The sequence below is a fragment of the Pungitius pungitius genome, chromosome 10 (assembly GCF_949316345.1).
Source record: "Pungitius pungitius chromosome 10, fPunPun2.1, whole genome shotgun sequence".
NCBI classification, from domain to species: Eukaryota; Metazoa; Chordata; class Actinopteri; order Perciformes; family Gasterosteidae; genus Pungitius; species Pungitius pungitius.
This window is the reverse complement of record NC_084909.1, coordinates 4,319,664-4,335,512: the sequence shown is the minus strand read 5'-3', so window position 1 is coordinate 4,335,512 and position 15,849 is coordinate 4,319,664. Positions and strand designations below refer to the sequence as shown.

The following is a 15,849-nucleotide window of genomic DNA, read 5'->3' as shown; positions in this document are numbered from 1 at the left end:
AAGATCTCCCAGCATTTGTGTTGGCCCTGTATAGAGATGCAATGCAAACTGGAGACCTTAAAATGGGTCAACAAAAACGTTCACGGTGGTCCTTTGTAGACCTTCAGCTCTGGTCCTAGTCTGCCCTGGAAAGGTCCATCACAAACCTAAAAAAAATTCCATTATAGAGCTTGAAACTGGTCTGTCCCAGACCTTTGAGGAGGCCTCCCTCACCCCACTCTTTCTCCCAGGTGACTCGTCTGATTGAAGGATTGGAGTTTGAATTCCGAGTCGCTGCCAGTAATTCTGCAGGAATGGGACCGTTCAGCGGCCCGTCCGACTCTGCCTTCGCTGTGGATCCATTGAGTGAGTAAAAAGAAGGATGGAAAGTCCTAGATGTCCCCGTCCTTTGGAAGATGATGAATAACTGGCTTTCCCCTGCAGCCCCTCCAAGCATGCCCGCTGCCCCCGAGGTGGTGGACAAGACGAAGCACAGCGTGACGCTGTCCTGGAAAGCCCCGGAGAGTGACGGAGGAAGCCCCATCAAGGGCTACATCGTCCAGATCCAGGACGAGGGCTCCTCTGGGTGGGTGAGCGTCAACGACAAAGACTCCCTCCACCCCACCACCGAGTTCACCATGCCCAGCCTCCGCGAGCTCAAGCGCTACCGCTTCAGGATCATCGCTGTCAACGACATCGGCGAGTCCGACCCGAGCCCCCGCACCGGCGAGGTTCTGGTTGAGGACATCCAGCGTATGTGCTCATTGAGAGTGTCAAACAGACTTCAAAGTGTGTCTTATGTCTCTCTGTCCCTCACTGATGTTTCCGCCATGTCTCATTCTGGACAGTGCCTCCTTCCATCTCCCTGGACGTGGCGGTGGAGGACCTGGTGTGCATCCGGGCCGGAGATCCCATCAGGATCCCCGCCACCATCAAGGGCCGACCCAACCCCAAGGTGGTCTGGGACTTTGACGGCAAAGCCAAGTCGCACAGGAAGAACAAAGTGCACACGCTGCCCGTTGACTCCGAGGTGAGCCACAAGGATCTTCTGCTGTAATGGTGACTCTTTTAGATCCGAGTCTGATTTTTAGACTGTGTGTTCAGGTGGAGTCCACAGACACCACGTCTATTGTGACCGTCCCTGTCAGTCTGAGGAGCCACTCTGGACGCTACATCATCACCGCCAAGAACAAGTCTGGCCAGAAACACATCAACGTCAGAGTCATCGTCCTCGGTACGTCTCCGGCTTTTTGTGTTTAGCGCCTTCCTCCGTCTTCTTGTCTCTGACTGTCCTTTGTTCCACCGTGCAGACGTCCCCGGGGCCCCGAAGGACCTGAGGGTGACTGACGTTACCCGGTCGACTATGAGGCTGATTTGGAAACTCCCCGACACCGACGGAGGGGAGAGAATCAAGAGCTACTTCATCGAGAAGAAATGTCTCACAGACAAAGCCTGGACCAAGGTGCTGAGTCCATTCCTCATGCGTCTATTTGACTTTGACTAAAAGTCAATTGAGTCCAAACGTAAAGCGGAAGGACTCCACTTGTTACTCTCGACCCTGACCTCTCCCTGACGTTCTGTAAAAACGTCCTCAGGGACAAACTTTGTTTCAAGGAACCATTTTAACACCAATTGATATAAAAAATGAATTTCCAGCAGTTTTAGGTGAAAAAACGTGTAGTACTTCCTCACCTTTTGTATTGCGCCTGTTTATGTAAATAAAAGCCACAGAGAAAATAAGAAAAAGTAGATCCTTGTTGGTTGTACTTAATGAGCAGAAGTACAGCACGGATCACATGTATTCCCAACAGTCTGTGATGGTTGCAGCTGATGGCCTGTGTGCTTTTTCATCAGGTGAATGCAGCCTGTGCCAGCCAGGCCTACGTGGTGCCGGGTCTGCTGGAGGGTCAGGACTACCTGTTCAGGGTCCGGGCCGAGAACCGGCTCGGATTCGGCCCATTCACCGTCACCGCCGAGCCCGTCCGGGCCAGAGACCCCATCTGTGAGGACAGACCTGCTACTCCACAGACACCTCAGGGGACATGTCGCCATGCTAATCCCTTCTCCTCTTTTCTTCCTCAGACCCCCCCGACCCCCCCACCAAGGTCAAGGTGAACCTGGTGACCAAGAGCACGGTCACTCTGAGCTGGGAGCCTCCCAAGAACAACGGCGGCGCTCCGGTGAAGCATTACATCATCGAGCGTTTGAGCTGGGACACCAGCGGCAAGGAGAAGGAGACCTGGAAGCAGTGCAACAAGAGGGACGTGGAGGAGCTCAGCTTCGTGGTGGAGGACCTGAAGGAGGTCGGTCTGCACCTCATTAACGCAGGCAGCCAGTTTATGACGATCAGAGAACGTGATATATATTGATCCTCAAGTTGATGCATGTAGGAACACGGGGGAGAGGCCACGCCCCTTATGTTACTGGACCCTGGTAGTCTTCATGAGAATCAAAGTTATTGACCTTTTCCGGTCATCATGTCTGTCTGCTGGTGCAAGGTTCATTTTGTCCTGATGGGTCTGAAACCTTTGAATCGAACATTCTGTACACACAACATCCTCCTCTGACTCTCACTGAGGTCTCTTCCCTTTTCCCCCCCATCGAAGAGTTGTTCCTGTGCCGATGTCGCATGTGTACACACTGTACAGCCCTCTGAGGCAGATTTGGGCGCTACAAAATCAAATGAATTGAAAATAAATGCACCTGATTGGATCACTATGAGGTGACTTTGTTGTTGTTGAACTGCAGGGAGGAGAATATGAGTTCAGAGTCAAAGCCGTAAACGCCGCCGGACCCAGCCGCCCCTCCGCCACCGCCGGACCTCTGGTCATCAAGGATCAGACATGTAGGGATCAAGGGTTCTTATTGCTGGAAGTGTACAGGAAGTGTTCTACAGGCTTCTCTAAGCGCCTGTGTTGTCCACAGGTGCTCCCAGCATCCTGCTGCGCGAGGCCATGGAGGGCGAGGAAGACTGTGATATCAGCATCGTGGCGAAGGTGAGCGGCTGTCCGTTCCCCGCGCTCACCTGGCACAAAGCCTCCATGGCCAAACCCGAGGAGAAGTCCGCCGTCCAGTATGACCAGCATGTCAGCAAGCTGGTGACCCAGGACAAGTGCACGCTGCTGATCCAACAGGCCAGCAGGCTGGACAGCGCCATCTACACCCTGACGGCCAGCAACAGCCTGGGCACAGCCACCAAGGCCACCAAGCTCGCCGTGCTCGGTGATTTGATGACTCATGACACAAGTTCACAGGTCTGATAACTGAAACAAGTGATAACAGCGTTCTAAAATACCCCCCCTCCCCCCGCAGGACCTCCTGGCCCCCCCACCGCTCCGCTCAAGTTCACCGAGGTGTTTGCGGAGAGGATCGGCCTGGCCTGGAACCCCCCCAAAGATGATGGTGGATCAAAGATCACCAACTACGTGGTGGAGAAGCGCGAGGAGAACAGGAAGTCCTGGGTCCATGTCTCCAACGACCCCAAGGACTGCGCCTACGTGGTGACCCGGCTAACGGAGAACCACGAGTACGAGTTCCGAGTCATGGCCCAGAACAAGTTCGGAGTCGGGCCTCCGCTGGTCAGCGAGCCGCAGAAGGCCCGAAACCTCTTCAGTGAGTTCAGATCCTTCTTCCTGTGGTGGGATCGGTGATGAATGTTCTGGATCAGGTCTGATGACTCATTTCCCGTCCTCTTGCAGCCGTGCCTGGTCAGTGCGAGAAGCCGACCGTGACCGACATCTGCGCCGGGTCCATGACCGTCAACTGGGACGAGCCCAAGTACGATGGTGGCTCCTCCATCACCGGCTACTTCGTGGAGAAGAAGGAGACCACCGCCAAGCGCTGGGTCCGCGTCAGCCGTGACCCGATCCAAGCGCTGCCTCTGGGCAACTACTGGGACGTCACGGGCCTGCAGGACGGCGCCATGTACCAGTTCAGGGTGATCGCCATGAACGCCGCTGGCTGCGGCCTGCCCAGTGTGCCCTCTGACCCCGCACTCTGCAGGGACCCCATCCGTGAGTAACTTTAAGCCCTCAAATATGTTTGTAGACAGCTCACAGGATCGGAGTAACATAAGTGTGCTTGTGCAGAACCTCCTGGGCCGCCCACTCCCAAGGTGACGGACTGGACCAAGTCCACCGTGGAGCTGGAGTGGATTCCCCCCGTGATGGACGGAGGGTCCAAGGTCACGGGCTACATCGCCGAGTTCAAGGAGGTTAACAAAGAGGAGGAGGAGAAGAAGGCTCAGAGGAGGTTTCTGCTGAGCGGGGATGAGGAGGAGACGGAGCCGGAGAGCGAGGAGACCTGGGAGAAGGTCAGTGGGGTCGAGTCCTCCCAGGAAATGTGTCTGTGACATCACTGCTAGTTCGCAGCCAATCAGGGTCCTGTATGAAACCTACACTTGGTGGGATGTGGAACAATATTTATTGAGAGAGAGACCAAATTTGACTTCATATTGTTATATAGAATGAACTCGCCTCTCATCTCTAAACATCTGACAAAGAGTAAATAAAACCTTTGTGGTGCTTCAGGGACTGAAAGTTGTCGTTGTCTCTGATTCTCACCGCGTATCTCTCTGCAGGCAAAGGACACCGAGATCAGAGGAACCAAGTTCGTGGTGGCCGGTCTGAAGGAAGGCGGGCTGTACCGCTTCAGAGTCCGCGCCGTGAACGCAGCCGGGGTGGGAGAGGCGGGACTTGTTTCGGAGCTGATCGAGGTCAAAGACCGAACCAGTAAGGATGTGATCCGCCTCCCGCTGTCGACTGTTTGTGAACGTTAGACCTTTTATGGAATACAAACCATCCCCTTCCTTGTCCAGTTCCTCCTGAGATGGACCTGGACGCCTCCGTGAAGGAGAAGATCGTTGTCCACGCCGGCGGCACCATCCGCATCATCGCCTACGTGTCTGGTAAACCCGCCCCCCAGATCACCTGGTGCCGGGACGACGCCGAGGTGCCCAAGGAGGCCGTGGTGGAGACGACGGGCATTTCCAATTCGCTGGTCATCAAGAACTGCAGACGCCAACACCAGGGCATGTACACGCTGAGCGCCAAGAACGAGGGCGGCGAGAGGAAGAAGGCCGTCATCGTGGAGGTCCTCGGTGAGTCGCGTTCATCGTAGGGCTTTGTGTCACGTGTTAACGAGAGCGTACCTCACCTCCTGTCCGCTCCCTCCCAGACGTCCCGGGGCCTGTCGGCCTCCCCTTTGCCGGCGAGAATCTGACCAACGACTCCTGCAGGCTGACCTGGTACTCCCCCGAGGACGACGGCGGATCCGCCATCACCAACTACATCATCGAGAAGAGGGTGTCGGACCGCATGGGCTGGACCTCGGTGTCCTACACGGTGACCAGGAACAACGCCGTGGTGCAGGGACTCCTCGACGGAAAGGGCTACTTCTTCAGGATCGCAGCCGAGAACATCATCGGCATGGGGCCCTTCATCGAGACCGACAAGATGGTCCTCATCAAGGACCCCATCTGTACGTCCCACACTAGAACTCCCTGTAGTATTCCATCCAATCTGATTCATCAACAAGCGTATACTCTAAATGTCAGCAGACGTTGAAGCTGGACATTTGGCTCAAGGCTGATTTAAGTTATTTTCTCTGCGAAGAAGTGTGACAGAAACGCGTTTAATTTGTTTTAAATACGGATAGTTGAGTTGAGTTTAAGTAATCATCAACGTTTTAGACTGTGGGGGCCATAAGAGGTCATCATTCAAAATGTCTGACTCAAAGCTAAAATACAAGCTATAAACTTGAGGTAGTTATCAATAGCGCTATGACCACACAGGACATGTCCTTTAATACGTCTCACCCCGCCTGTGTCCTCCAGCCGTCCCCGAGCGCCCGGAGGACCTGATCATCACCGCCGTTACCAAGGACTCCCTCTCCGTCACATGGAGAGCGCCCAAGTACGACGGCGGCGCCGAGGTCACCGGCTACGTCCTGGAGTCCCGCATGGTCGGCCGGGACAGCTTCACACGAGTAGGGGCAGAGACCCCGCTGATGGACACCAAGTTCACCCTGACGGGACTGAAGGAGGGCTCGAGCCACGAGTTCAGGGTCTCCGCCGTCAACCTGGTGGGACAAGGGAAACCTTCCTTCGCCACCAAACCCGTCCAGTGCAAGGACGAGCTCGGTGAGTCCAGTAATCCGATGGAAAGTGATACAGAATTGTGGGCAATAAGAAACCCTGACAGTTTACTGTGTCCCCCTTCAGAACCACCCATCCTGGACCTGGACTTCAGGGACAAGATGATGGTGAAGGTGGGAGACACGTGCACGCTGGCGGGACGCTACAGCGGCAAACCGGCCCCGGCTATCACCTGGACGAAGAATGACGAGGAGCTGAAGGCGGACGAGGAGATCTTCATCCACAGCACCGCGCGCCACCTCAGCCTCAGCATCAGCAAGGCCAAGCGGGAGCACAGCGGGCGCTACCGCGCCAGCGTGGAGAACGCCGCCGGCTCTCGCACGGGGACCTGCACCGTCACCGTGGTCGGTGAGTTGCCTCCGGAGCACGTAGAGATGAAAGAATGACTCTGACATGACAAGGGAGTGGACCCAGAGCAGGAAGGAAGGCTGTAACAAATGAACAGCCAATCCCGATGAAGGACTCACCTGTGTGATTTCTGCCTCCCGCCAGACCGGCCTCAGCCTCCGGAGGGCCCCGGGGTGTTCAACGAGGTCTACAGAAACTACATGGTGGTCTCCTGGAATCCTCCCCTGGACGACGGAGGCTGCGCGGTGTCCAACTACATCATCGAGAAAAGAGACACCAACAGAGACCTCTGGATGCCCGTCACCTCGTCCTGCACCAGGACCAGCTGCAAGGTGGGCACACAGTGGTTAATCCACATGCAGGACGTCTAATACACCTATATCCGTTTTGTGACGTCAGTGGGGCATTATGTTAAAATGTATCATGCTGTTTGTGTCTAAATGAATGACCTCATTCATCCTGACGAGATCTAGCTTCAGATGATCTGAAGAGAGATGTTGATCAATGTTGTTGCCCTCATGACTGACTCCTGCTATCCTTCAGGTGCCGAAGCTGATCGAGGGTCGTGACTACATCATCAGGATCATGGCTCAAAACATCTACGGCATCAGCGAGCCTCTTCTGTCTGCAGAGACCAAGGCCAGAGACGTCTTCAGTAAGTCAGTGAGAAGCTCTCAGCACCCTTTAGAGGGCCACCTGACCCCATCTCATCCTGGGACCTTGTTTCTTTCACAGCGGTGCCCGACGCCCCCAAACAACCCACCGTGAAGGAGGTCCACCACGACTCTGCCCTCATCAGTTGGGAACCTCCTGCTGACGGAGGGAAGCCAATCACAGGCTACATCGTGGAGAGGAAGGAGACCATGGCCCACAGGTACGCGGGAGACCTTTGTGTTTTTCCTCCAGGTTGAGTCTCTAAGTCCTTTTGTTAGAAATAGTGGAATATATAGCTGGACTAGCAACACACTAAAACAGAGGGGGGTCCTAATTAACCTTGGATGTAGGCCTTCATCTTCTCCACCTCAGGCTCCACAAGATCACCCGCAACATCTTTACCACCAGTCAGTTAGAACTTACAATTCTCAATTCAGAACCAAGAAATCATTCAGAATCGGTCTCCCTCATACACCAGCTGCAGTTGGATCTGAAAGGTAAAGTTTGCACTTGTTTGCTTATTACTATCACTTCTGCTTCCAGGTGGGTTCGCTGCAACACGGAGAGAATCCATCCCAAGGTGGAGTACTGGGTGACGGAGCTGCTGCAGGGCTGTGAGTACGAGTTCAGAGTGAGCGCCGAGAACATCGTGGGAGCCGGAGACCCGAGCCCCCCATCCAAACCCGTCTTTGCCAAAGACCCCATCGGTGAGTTCCCCGTCCTGCAGCATCTCTGTGCTTCATGGCTTCCACCCAACCCCTCTCTCAACAAAGCATCACTGCCCCCCGACAGTGAAACCCAGTCCACCGGTGAACTTCCAGGCCATCGACTTCTCCAAGGAGTCGGTGAGTCTCTCCTGGCAGCCGCCCACCGACACCGGCAGAGGGAAGATCTTCGGCTACCTGCTGGAGTTCCAGAAGGCTGGAGAGGAGGAGTGGTCCAAGGTGAGGCTCTAGAGGTCCAAATTCCAATCAATCTGCTGCCCAAAAGATTTACCCGTTTGCTTTAGTGACACATGACCTGCTGCTGTCCCCAGGTGAACCAGACTCCGGAGTCCTGCCAAGAGACCAAGTTTAAGGTGATCAACCTCGAAGAAGGATTCATGTACCGATTCAGAGTCACGGCGGTCAACGCGGCTGGCGAGTCCGACCCTACTAGCTTGAAGGAGCCAATCAAAGTGCAGGATCGACTCGGTAAGGCTTCATTTCTGTGCTTGGGAACCATCGGAACCAACGCAGGCTCAAAGGCTGCTGTGTACAAATATGATGTCACTGTGTTCCACCCCTCAGAGCCCCCAGAACTGATCCTCGATGCTGCAATGACCCGAGAGGTGAAGGCCATGGCCGGCACTCACATCTCTCTGATGGCCACCATCAACGGCGTCCCGTTCCCCACCGTCACCTGGCAGAAGAACGAGGCCGAGGTGCCCACCAGGGCCGACATCGAGACCAGCCAGACCGGGACCAAGCTGGAGATGAGGTTCTGTACCCGCGAGGACTGTGGAGACTACACCCTGACTGTGGAGAACCCGGCCGGTTCCAAGACCGCCACCTGCACCGTGCTGGTCTTTGGTAAGAATTACTGTGTGTATGCGTTTTGGGAGGATAAAGAATCTCATTTATACATTTTATATATTTGAGAATGAGGTTTAGTTAGTTATGTTAATTGCCTACAAGGATTAAGTAAATAAAAATACCAGATATTTATATATTTAAAAGTTCATGCCTTTTGTGAAGTTCCATGCGTGTTATGTTTCTTCAGACAAACCCGGTCCCATCCAGCACCTCCGGGTGTCTGACATCAGGAGCGACTCCGCCTACCTGTCCTGGAAGGACCCAGAGGACAACGGCGGTGTCCGCATCACCAACTTTGTGGTGGAGAAGAAAGACGCGGCAGCCACTCAGTGGGTCCCCGTCTGCTCCACCTCTAAGAAACGCAGCATGATGCTGAGGCACCTGATGGAGGGAACGTCCTACATGTTCAGAGTCGCCGCCGAGAACCAGTATGGACGCAGCGAATACGTCGAGACGCCAAGGTCCATCAAGGCGATGAATCCGCTCTGTGAGTTCCTGCACAGCTAACAGCAGATCACCCTGTTTTTCACAGCGTTTCCAACTGGCTAAAAGTCTGTTCTGTCTGTTCAGTTCTATTCTATTCTGTTTCTATTCTGTTTTGAATAGTCAATTTTACCGGTTCAAAGCAAATTGTTTTTTCCTCCGTCCCTGCAGTCCCTCCTGGTCCTCCGAAAGACCTGCACCATGACGATGTGGACAAGACTGAGGTGTGGTTGGTCTGGAACAGGCCCGACCGCGACGGCGGAAGTGAAATCACAGGCTTCCTGGTGGAGTATCAGGAAGAGGGAGTGAAGGACTGGGACGAGTGGAAGACCGTTAGCATCCCAGAGAGTCATGTGACTGGCCTTGAGGAAGGAAAGACCTACCGCTTCAGAGTGAGGGCGGAGAACGCCATCGGCCTCAGCAGACCCGACACCACTGTGCCTATCCTTTGCCAGGAAAAACTGGGTGAGCTCTCTATCTCACATGTGTTCTTCGTTCAAATTAAAGGTCCACCAATTCTTTCTGATGCATCTTTACTTCTAATGAGACTTGAATTGGCACAGAAAGGCCTGTTCCCTTTTTTGTAACTCGAGTACTGGGGCATGGGGTAACCTCTTCTGTCTATATGTCCACAGTGCCTCCAGTCGTTGAGGTGGACGTAAAGCTCATTGAAGGAATCACCGTAAAGGCCGGCAGCACCATCCGGCTGCCAGCCATCATGAGAGGAATACCCATTCCCTCTGCCAAGTGGACCATCGAAGGTGAGGAAATCACCAGCGAGGGGAGCGTCAAGGTGGATACCGACAACTTCTCCACTGTGCTCACTATTAACGAGTGCACCAGGAACCACACGGGCATCTACCTGCTCACTGTGGCCAACCCGGCCGGAACCAAGACCGTGGCCCTGAGCGTCACTGTCCTGGACGTTCCCGCTGCGCCCATTGGACCCGCTAACATCCTGGAGGTCACCCCGGACTCCATGATGATTGAGTGGCGTCCCCCCAAGGACGACGGCGGTAGCCCCGTCACCAACTACATCGTGGAGAAGCGAGAGTCCAACAAGGAGACCTGGGGAGGGGTGGGCTCCGTCGGCCTGGCCACCAAGCTCAACATCACCCGCCTCCAGAGGGGAGTGGAGTATGTGGTTCGCATCCGCGCTGAGAACAAGATGGGCATCGGCGCTCCTTTGGAAAGCAAGCCCACTGTTGCCGAACACTCCTTTTTGCCACCCAGCCAGCCTGGCAAGCCGCAGCCCTCTGACATCTCAGAGGATTCCGTTACAATCGGCTGGACCATGCCCCTCTCCGACGGCGGAAGCCAGATCACCGGCTACATCATCGAGCGCCGACACAAGGGAGGAAAGTGGATCCGTGTGAACAAGACAGCCTGTAAAGACCTGAGGTACCGAGTGGAGGGACTGTTCGAGGGAAACGAGTACGAGTTCAGAGTGTTTGCTGAGAACATTGTCGGCTACAGTGGCCCCTCCCTCACCTCTGACCTCTGCAAGCCCTGCAGGCCCATCACTGTCCCCAGTCCCCCTGTCAACCCCAAGGTTAGAGATTACAGCAAGACCAACGCCGACCTGGTGTGGAGCAAACCCAACAAAGACGGGGGCAGCCCCATCCTGGGCTACACTGTGGAGATGAAAAGGGTAGATAGTGAAGAATGGAAAAAGGTGAACCTGGATGACTTCATCAAGCAGTGTGCCTACAGGGTCAAGGGCCTGGAGGAAGGCGCCACGTACGCTTTCAGAGTCTATGCCTCCAACATGATTGGAGATGGAGAGTCCAAAGAAATCCCACAGCCCGTCACTGCTCAGGATATTCTGATCCCTCCGGAGATCGAGATGGACGCCACGTGCCGCGATCGCCTCACCGTGCGGGTCGGACACAACATCAACATCATCGGGTACGTCAAGGCCCGTCCGGACCCAGAAGTGCTTTGGTCAAAGGAGGAGGCAGTTCTGGAGAACAGCAAACGTGTCACCATCGCTCAGAACTTCCCCGTGGTGCACTTAAAGATCAAGGAGGCCACAAGGGAGGACCACGGCAAGTATGTCCTGAAGGCCTCCAATGTGGGCGGCGAGGCCTCTTGCATCATCACAGTCAATGTGCTGGACCGGCCCAGCCACTGCCAGAACCTGCACACGACCTACGTCACCAGGGACTCGTGCATGCTCAACTGGGAGGCCCCGAAGGACAACGGTGGATCCGAGATCACCAACTACATCGTGGAGTGCCGTGAGCCCAGCGTAAGCATGTGGTCCATGATCACCTCCCACTGTACAAACCGCAAGATCAAGGCCAAGATGATGGAAGGCCACGAGTACCTGTTCCGCGTTTGTGCCGAGAACAAGATGGGCCCGGGGCCCTGCGTGGAGACCAAGACCCCTCTGCTGGCCATCGACCCCATCGAGTGCCCAGGGGAGCCTGAGAACTTCAGAGCCACCGAGATCGGTAAGCACCACGTCTATCTGAGATGGAGGAAGCCCGACTACGACGGCGGCAGTCCCAACATATCCTACAACCTGGAGTGCAAAGACAAAGATGCAGAGGAGTGGGACAAACTAAGCAGCGGAAATCTCACCGACACCTTCTTCCTGGCTGACAAGTGCCTGGAGAACCACACGTACACCTTCAGGTAGGTCACAGCGCCCAGACTTACTCGAATATCTCCGGACATATTGTAAAGTACTTGATAATAATTATCATTGTTTGCTCTCCAGGGTGCAGACTGTCAATGAAGGCGGGGAGAGTGCATGGGTGAAACTCGCCGACGTCCTGGTGAGGGAGGAGATCCAGAAGCCCGTCATCGACCTGAAGCTCTCCGGAGCTTTGACGGTGAAGGCCGGGGAGTCCGTGAGGATAGAGGCCGCCCTCAGAGGGAAGCCCCAGCCTGAAGTCAAATGGGTGAAAGACAAGGCTGTCGGAGACAACCCAAGAATAAGCTACGAGACTGGAACCGACTACTCGAAGTTCCTTCTGACCAAGTCCAGACGCACTGACACTGGAAAGTATGTCATCACCGCCACCAACTCGGCCGGCACCTTCGCGGCATATGCCAACGTCAATGTCCTGGACGTCCCCGGCCCAGTGAGGAACCTCAGGATCACCGGCATCGGGGCCGACAAGTGCAGAGTGGTGTGGGATATTCCGGAGGATGAAGGTGGTTGTGAGGTGGACAGCTACATCCTGGAGAAATGCGAGACCAGGAGGATGGTCTGGTCCACGTACTCGGCCTCCGTGGTCACGCCATACTGCAACATCACTCGTCTGGTGGAGAAAAACGAGTACATCTTCAGAGTAAGGGCTGAGAACAAGATGGGAACGGGGCCCGCCATGGAGAGCAAGCCTGTCACTGTCAAGACTCAGTTCAACAAACCTGGACCCCCCGAAGCTCCTGACGTCACCAAGGTAAGTCAAATACTAAATTTAACAACAATGGGCTCATGTGAGAATATTGGCCGGGTATCCGCCTAAGCAGCAGCAGTAGCAGTAAGCCACCCTCGTACTGATGTGCTATCCAGGTGAGTAAAGACGAGATGACCGTCGTCTGGGCTCCTCCTGAGAATGACGGAGGGAAGTCGATCACCGGCTACATCCTGGAGAGGAAGGAGAAGAGGGCAGTGCGCTGGGTGCCATGCACCAAGAGCCCCATCTCTGAGAGACGCATGAAGGTCACCAACCTGATTCCCAACCACGAATACCAGTTCAGGGTGAAGGCGGAGAACGAGGTGGGCCTTGGGGAACCCAGCAAACCCTGCAGACCTGTTGCCGCCAAAGATCCCATTGGTCAGTTTGCTGTTGTTGACATTTGTGCTGAGATCAGATGACGTGTCGCCCACAGCAAGCTTTATTGAACTCTGAGTTGCTTTCTGTATTTGCAGAGCCCCCAGGCCCCCCTGCAGGCCTGAAAGTGGGCGACAGCACCAAGACCTCCATCACCCTGTCCTGGTCTAAGCCTGTGTATGATGGCGGTGCCCCCATCATCAACTACAGCCTAGACCTGAGGCTGAAAAGTGACGCAGACCCCGAGAAGCCATCAGAGGGCTGGAAGAGAATAGACACCCACGGCCCGTTGGTGATGACAGAGTTCACCATCGGCCGGCTGGATGAGAAGCTGGAGTACGAATTCAAGGTGTCCGCCCAAAACCAGGTGGGCTGGGGGCGTCACGCCTACTTGAAGGAGGCCGTCTCCCCCAAAGAGGTCCTGGGTAAGAATGGATGCCTGCTACATCGTCCTTCGTATTACGCAACATAATGAATGTTAACAACCCAAATCATCTCTACGTCAACGTGTTTCTATGGTAACAGAGGCTCCAGAGATCGAACTGGACGCCAGTCTGAGGAAAGGCCTGTCGGTCCGGGCCGGCTGTCCGATCAGGCTTTTTGCTGTGATTCGAGGAAGGCCGTCCCCCAAGGTCACCTGGAAGCGTCTGGGAGTGGACAACGTGATCCGCCGCGGCCATGTGGACCAGGTGGACACTATGTCCTTCTTGGTCATCCCTGAGAGCACCAGAGACGATTCTGGGAGATACTCTCTGACTCTGTCCAACTCGGCTGGAGAGAAAGCCGTGTACGTCCGCGTCAAAGTCCTCGGTGGGTAAATAATAATGAGGAGCTGCATTTTTCACAGCATTTGTCTTTGACGAAACCGTATGACCCCAGTGGTTCATTCATTCATCATTTCTTGATCCTCTGCAGACACTCCTGGTCCCGTCGGCGGCCTGGAGGCAACCAACATCACCAAGACCTGCGCCCAGCTGTCCTGGCTGCCGCCAGATAACGACGGCGGCAGCCCCATCCTCAACTACATCGTGGAGAAACGGGAGGTAGACAGGAAGACCTGGAACAAGTGCACAGAGGAGCTGAAGAAGACCAGCTTCAAGGTGACCAACATGACGCCTGGCATCGAGTACTACTTCAGAGTCACAGCCTGCAACAAGTATGGCATCGGAGTTCCTCAAGACTCCCCCAAGTCCTACCTGGCCGTTGACCCAATCAGTGAGTCTCTCAACAGAGCGAACTGCCTGTTTGTTGGTCCCTTCATTCGTCCTAACACATTGCTGTGTGTCTCATCCAGGTGAGCCGGACCCTCCGAAGAAGATGGACGTGTTGGAGATTACCAAGAACAGCGCCACGCTGGGCTGGCTGAAGCCGCTCAGAGACGGAGGAGCCAAAATCAACGGCTACGTGGTGGACTACCAGGAGGAGGGCGCTCCCGAGGACAAGTGGACGCCGTACTCGGTGGTCAAAGACATGACCATCGTGGTGGTCGGCCTGAAGGAAGGAACCAAATACAAGTTCAGAGTGGCCGCCAGGAACTCAGTAGGAGTCAGTCTGGCCAGAGAGGCAGAGGGAGTGTTTGAGGTCAAGGAGCAGCTCAGTGAGTAGACCTCCACCTCCACCTCAGACGGCTCGAACAGCAACGCAACCGGCTGAATATCCGTAGTAACCTTCTGTGTTTCTCCTTCCTTCCAGTGGCTCCTAAGGTCATCATGCCCGACATCGTGACGGTGAGAGCTGGCTCCAAACTGGTGGTTGAGGCCCTTGTGGCGGGTAAACCCTCTCCCTTCTGCAAGTGGAAGCAGGGCAACGAGGACGTGCTGACCTCCGACCGCCTGGCGGTGGTAAAGACGTCGACGACCTGCACGCTGATCGTAAAGAACGTCAAGAGAACGGACAGCGGATACTACAGCCTGTCGGCTGAGAACAGCACCGGCAGGATCAACCAGATCCTCAGAGTCACCGTCATGGGTCAGTTTGAACCACGCAGGCTGTTAGAGCTGACGGAGACGGACCACCACGTGTTTGCATTGATAACTCTTGCTCTGTGTCGCTGCAGACATCCCTGGACCCCCCGAAGCTCCGATAGAGATCACGGAACAGGACACCGACGCCTGCACGCTGCTCTGGAACTCCCCGCAGGAGGACGGCGGGAGCAGCATCACCAACTATATTGTGGAGAAGTGTGACGTCAGTCGGGGCGACTGGGTCCCCGTAACCACATCCTGCACCAAAACCAGCTTCAGAGTAACCAAGCTGACGACTGGCAAAGAGTACAGCTTCCGAGTCCGTGCTGAGAACAGGTTGGGCGTCTCCACGCCCATCTACTCTGAGAAGATGGTTGCCAGACATCCATTTGGTAAGTGGGAGCCAAAGCATATTATCATCGGTGTTAGAGCAGAGAACAATATGTACTGACTCTTGTTTTCACCCAAAGATCCTCCCAGCGAGCCCCTCAATCTGCAGATCAACAAAGTCTTCAAGGACTTTGTTATCTTGTCCTGGGAGCGTCCCAGCAGCGACGGCGGCTCGCCCCTAACTGGATTTTGCATTGAGAAGAAGGAGAGGAACAGCCTCCTGTGGGTGAAGGCCAACGAGTCCTTGGTGAAAGCCACCCAGTACACCTGCACCGGCCTGTTGGAGGGCGTGGAGTACACCTTCAGGGTGTCGGCACTCAACGTGGCAGGACAGGGCAAACCGTGCAAACCGACTGACCTGATCACTGCCAGGACGGCTGTTGGTACGTGTCTCTTCTAAGAGAGCATGACTACTGAAATTGTGTTTCTTTGTTTTATTTTTCTTAATTGTTTAAGAGCTTGTTTTATATCCAAAGCAACCGGGTTCTCCATCCCCCAAAGTTCAGGCGGCATAA

At 54.9% G+C, this 15,849-nt stretch overlaps 1 protein-coding gene across 6 annotated transcripts in view; it reads left to right on the top strand.

The window, feature by feature from the left end:
* ttn.2 (titin, tandem duplicate 2) overlaps positions 1 to 15,849 on the top strand; it is a 160,705-nt gene that overhangs the window by 94,580 nt on the left and 50,276 nt on the right. For all 6 annotated transcript variants that reach the window (XM_062565050.1, XM_062565049.1, XM_062565052.1 and 3 more), the window contains 36 exons: positions 231 to 345; positions 424 to 732; positions 828 to 1,009; positions 1,084 to 1,213; positions 1,290 to 1,441; positions 1,834 to 1,981; positions 2,062 to 2,282; positions 2,728 to 2,824; positions 2,905 to 3,201; positions 3,292 to 3,591; positions 3,678 to 3,992; positions 4,068 to 4,291; positions 4,559 to 4,709; positions 4,796 to 5,077; positions 5,155 to 5,457; positions 5,813 to 6,118; positions 6,200 to 6,481; positions 6,626 to 6,813; positions 7,025 to 7,136; positions 7,217 to 7,355; positions 7,679 to 7,842; positions 7,928 to 8,079; positions 8,172 to 8,328; positions 8,425 to 8,706; positions 8,897 to 9,196; positions 9,364 to 9,657; positions 9,828 to 11,832; positions 11,918 to 12,605; positions 12,719 to 12,983; positions 13,079 to 13,405; positions 13,506 to 13,790; positions 13,896 to 14,195; positions 14,275 to 14,577; positions 14,673 to 14,948; positions 15,037 to 15,336; positions 15,415 to 15,717. In XM_062565050.1, coding sequence (XP_062421034.1) covers positions 231 to 345; positions 424 to 732; positions 828 to 1,009; positions 1,084 to 1,213; positions 1,290 to 1,441; positions 1,834 to 1,981; positions 2,062 to 2,282; positions 2,728 to 2,824; positions 2,905 to 3,201; positions 3,292 to 3,591; positions 3,678 to 3,992; positions 4,068 to 4,291; positions 4,559 to 4,709; positions 4,796 to 5,077; positions 5,155 to 5,457; positions 5,813 to 6,118; positions 6,200 to 6,481; positions 6,626 to 6,813; positions 7,025 to 7,136; positions 7,217 to 7,355; positions 7,679 to 7,842; positions 7,928 to 8,079; positions 8,172 to 8,328; positions 8,425 to 8,706; positions 8,897 to 9,196; positions 9,364 to 9,657; positions 9,828 to 11,832; positions 11,918 to 12,605; positions 12,719 to 12,983; positions 13,079 to 13,405; positions 13,506 to 13,790; positions 13,896 to 14,195; positions 14,275 to 14,577; positions 14,673 to 14,948; positions 15,037 to 15,336; positions 15,415 to 15,717 — 10,654 coding nt within the window. The remainder of the gene's footprint in view (positions 1 to 230; positions 346 to 423; positions 733 to 827; positions 1,010 to 1,083; positions 1,214 to 1,289; positions 1,442 to 1,833; positions 1,982 to 2,061; positions 2,283 to 2,727; positions 2,825 to 2,904; positions 3,202 to 3,291; positions 3,592 to 3,677; positions 3,993 to 4,067; positions 4,292 to 4,558; positions 4,710 to 4,795; positions 5,078 to 5,154; positions 5,458 to 5,812; positions 6,119 to 6,199; positions 6,482 to 6,625; positions 6,814 to 7,024; positions 7,137 to 7,216; positions 7,356 to 7,678; positions 7,843 to 7,927; positions 8,080 to 8,171; positions 8,329 to 8,424; positions 8,707 to 8,896; positions 9,197 to 9,363; positions 9,658 to 9,827; positions 11,833 to 11,917; positions 12,606 to 12,718; positions 12,984 to 13,078; positions 13,406 to 13,505; positions 13,791 to 13,895; positions 14,196 to 14,274; positions 14,578 to 14,672; positions 14,949 to 15,036; positions 15,337 to 15,414; positions 15,718 to 15,849) is intronic.